This window comes from Corapipo altera, unplaced genomic scaffold, assembly GCF_003945725.1.
Source record: "Corapipo altera isolate COAL_440 unplaced genomic scaffold, ASM394572v1 2b, whole genome shotgun sequence".
In the NCBI taxonomy this organism is placed as follows: domain Eukaryota; kingdom Metazoa; phylum Chordata; class Aves; order Passeriformes; family Pipridae; genus Corapipo; species Corapipo altera.
In genome coordinates, this window is record NW_020884874.1 from 25,361,239 (window position 1) to 25,363,015 (window position 1,777).

A 1,777-nucleotide genomic window follows, 5' to 3' on the forward strand; every position below is an offset into this window, starting at 1 on the left:
GGCGGCGGGAATTGATTTAGCTGCTGCTGTAGTGCATGGTGGTGGTGGTGCGGGTGGTGGGCATGGTGGTGGTGGGCATGGTGATGCGGGTGGTGGGCATGGTGGTGGTGGGGCGGCGCGGCGGGGTGATCGCCTCCGACGCTCTTCAGCTTGTGGTTGGGGAGCAGCCCCGTCTCCATAGCCGAGCCCGGGTTGGAGGAGGAGGAGGAGGAGGAGGAAGAAGAAGAAGACGAAGAAGATGAAGATAACGCCGAGGAGCTTCCACCTTCCTTCAGAGCCGGCTCCGAGGAGGAGCCGCCGCCGCCGCCGCCGCCGCTGGCGTTGTTGTTACCGGCGGCAGCGGCGGGAGCCGCGTTATTGGCCATGTTCGGTGGCTCGCTGCGGTGGTGGTGGTGGAGATGGTGATCTAAATTATTCACGCTGCTGCCGCCGGCCAGACTCCCCTCGCCGACCCCCAGCGCGGGGCCCGGCCCGGGAGCCCCGGCCCCCCCCGGGCCCCGCTCCGGGCCCAGGCCGCCCGGCAGGCTCGGGGCTTTGCCCTTGCTGTTGTTCGCACCCGCGGGAGCCGCTGCGACTTGCGCGGCCATGATCATCGCAACATTGCGAGTCCGGAGAAATTGGTGCTGATAACTATTAAAAAAAAAAAAATTAAAAAAAATTTGAAAAATAAAAAAATTCTACCCCCACTCTCAAAAAAGGTGGGCGAGCAGAGAGGTGGGGGGAGGAAGAAGAGAGGGGCAAAAGGAGGAACGGCCGGGGCAGGGACTTGACTGAGCCAGAGTATCCCCTACGGACCGCTCCGCACGCACCGAGTTACAGCGATTTCCCTCCCCGAGTCCGTGGTTGAGGTTAGAAATGGTAAGAACGTCTTACGGTACGTGCCCGTTCCCGCTGTGTGATTTCATGTTGAAAGTTTTTTTGTTCAGGTTTAAATGAAACTTTTTTTTTTCTCCTCCTTTCCTCCCTAACCCGGATATGGGTAAACACACGTCTGCCGGAGCCGCGCTGGCCCAGCATGGCATGAGCGAGCGAGCGAGCCAGCCAGCGCCGGCAGCCATCGCCCCCTCCGCCCCGATCGCTCCCGCGCACCCGCAAAACGCGGACTGGACTCCACGCTGGACTTGCTCCGGCGCCCGCTCCCCTCTCCGCTCTCCCGGCAGCGCGGCAGGGATGGGGGGGCCGCGCCCCCCGCGGATCCCCCCTTCCCACCGGGGTCCCGCCCGTGTGCGCGCCGCGGGTCGCGGCCCGCGGGGAGCGCTGGACCCGTGCGGGGGCTGCTCCGAGGCCAGGGGTCGAGGCGGGCCCCGAGGGGCGCCCCGGGCCGCCCAGCGCCGCTGGGGCGGGGGTGCAGCGCGACTGTCCCCGGTGCTGCGGGGCCGAGGGTGCCGCCGGCGGCGCTGCCCCGCGCGGGCCGGTCCGGCGGGAGGGCGGCGAGGGGCCCGCCATGCGCGCGGCGCACCGCGTCCAACTGTGCCCGAGCAGATGGATCGGCCAAAGTTTCGGGGGCCGCACGCTGCCCCCCTCCAGCCCCTTATGCCGGGCTCTGCAGCCGCCTCGTATGCCGAGGACAGGGACGCGTTTGCTCTTGTCTCGGAAAAATAAGACTTGTTTTAGATTCTTTCTTTCCCCCCACCTCCCAGCCACCCGCCCCCTGAAGATATATACTGTGTGTGCAGACGGTTATAAAATTTAACCTAAAATTCTGCAGCGGTAGCATCTTCGCAGTTGTCCACATTGTCCAGATGTCTCCAAATTCTAACGGTCATTTGCACTGATG

General features: G+C 64.6%; 1 protein-coding gene across 1 annotated transcript in view; it reads right to left on the minus strand.

Annotated features, from left to right (window-relative positions):
• Positions 1-365, minus strand: part of ARID1B (AT-rich interaction domain 1B) — a 323,199-nt gene extending 322,834 nt beyond the window's left edge. Inside the window, exon 1 of the mRNA XM_027632627.1 lies at positions 4-365. Coding sequence (XP_027488428.1) covers positions 4-365 — 362 coding nt within the window. The remainder of the gene's footprint in view (positions 1-3) is intronic.
• Between the last annotated feature and the right edge of the window lie 1,412 nt (positions 366-1,777).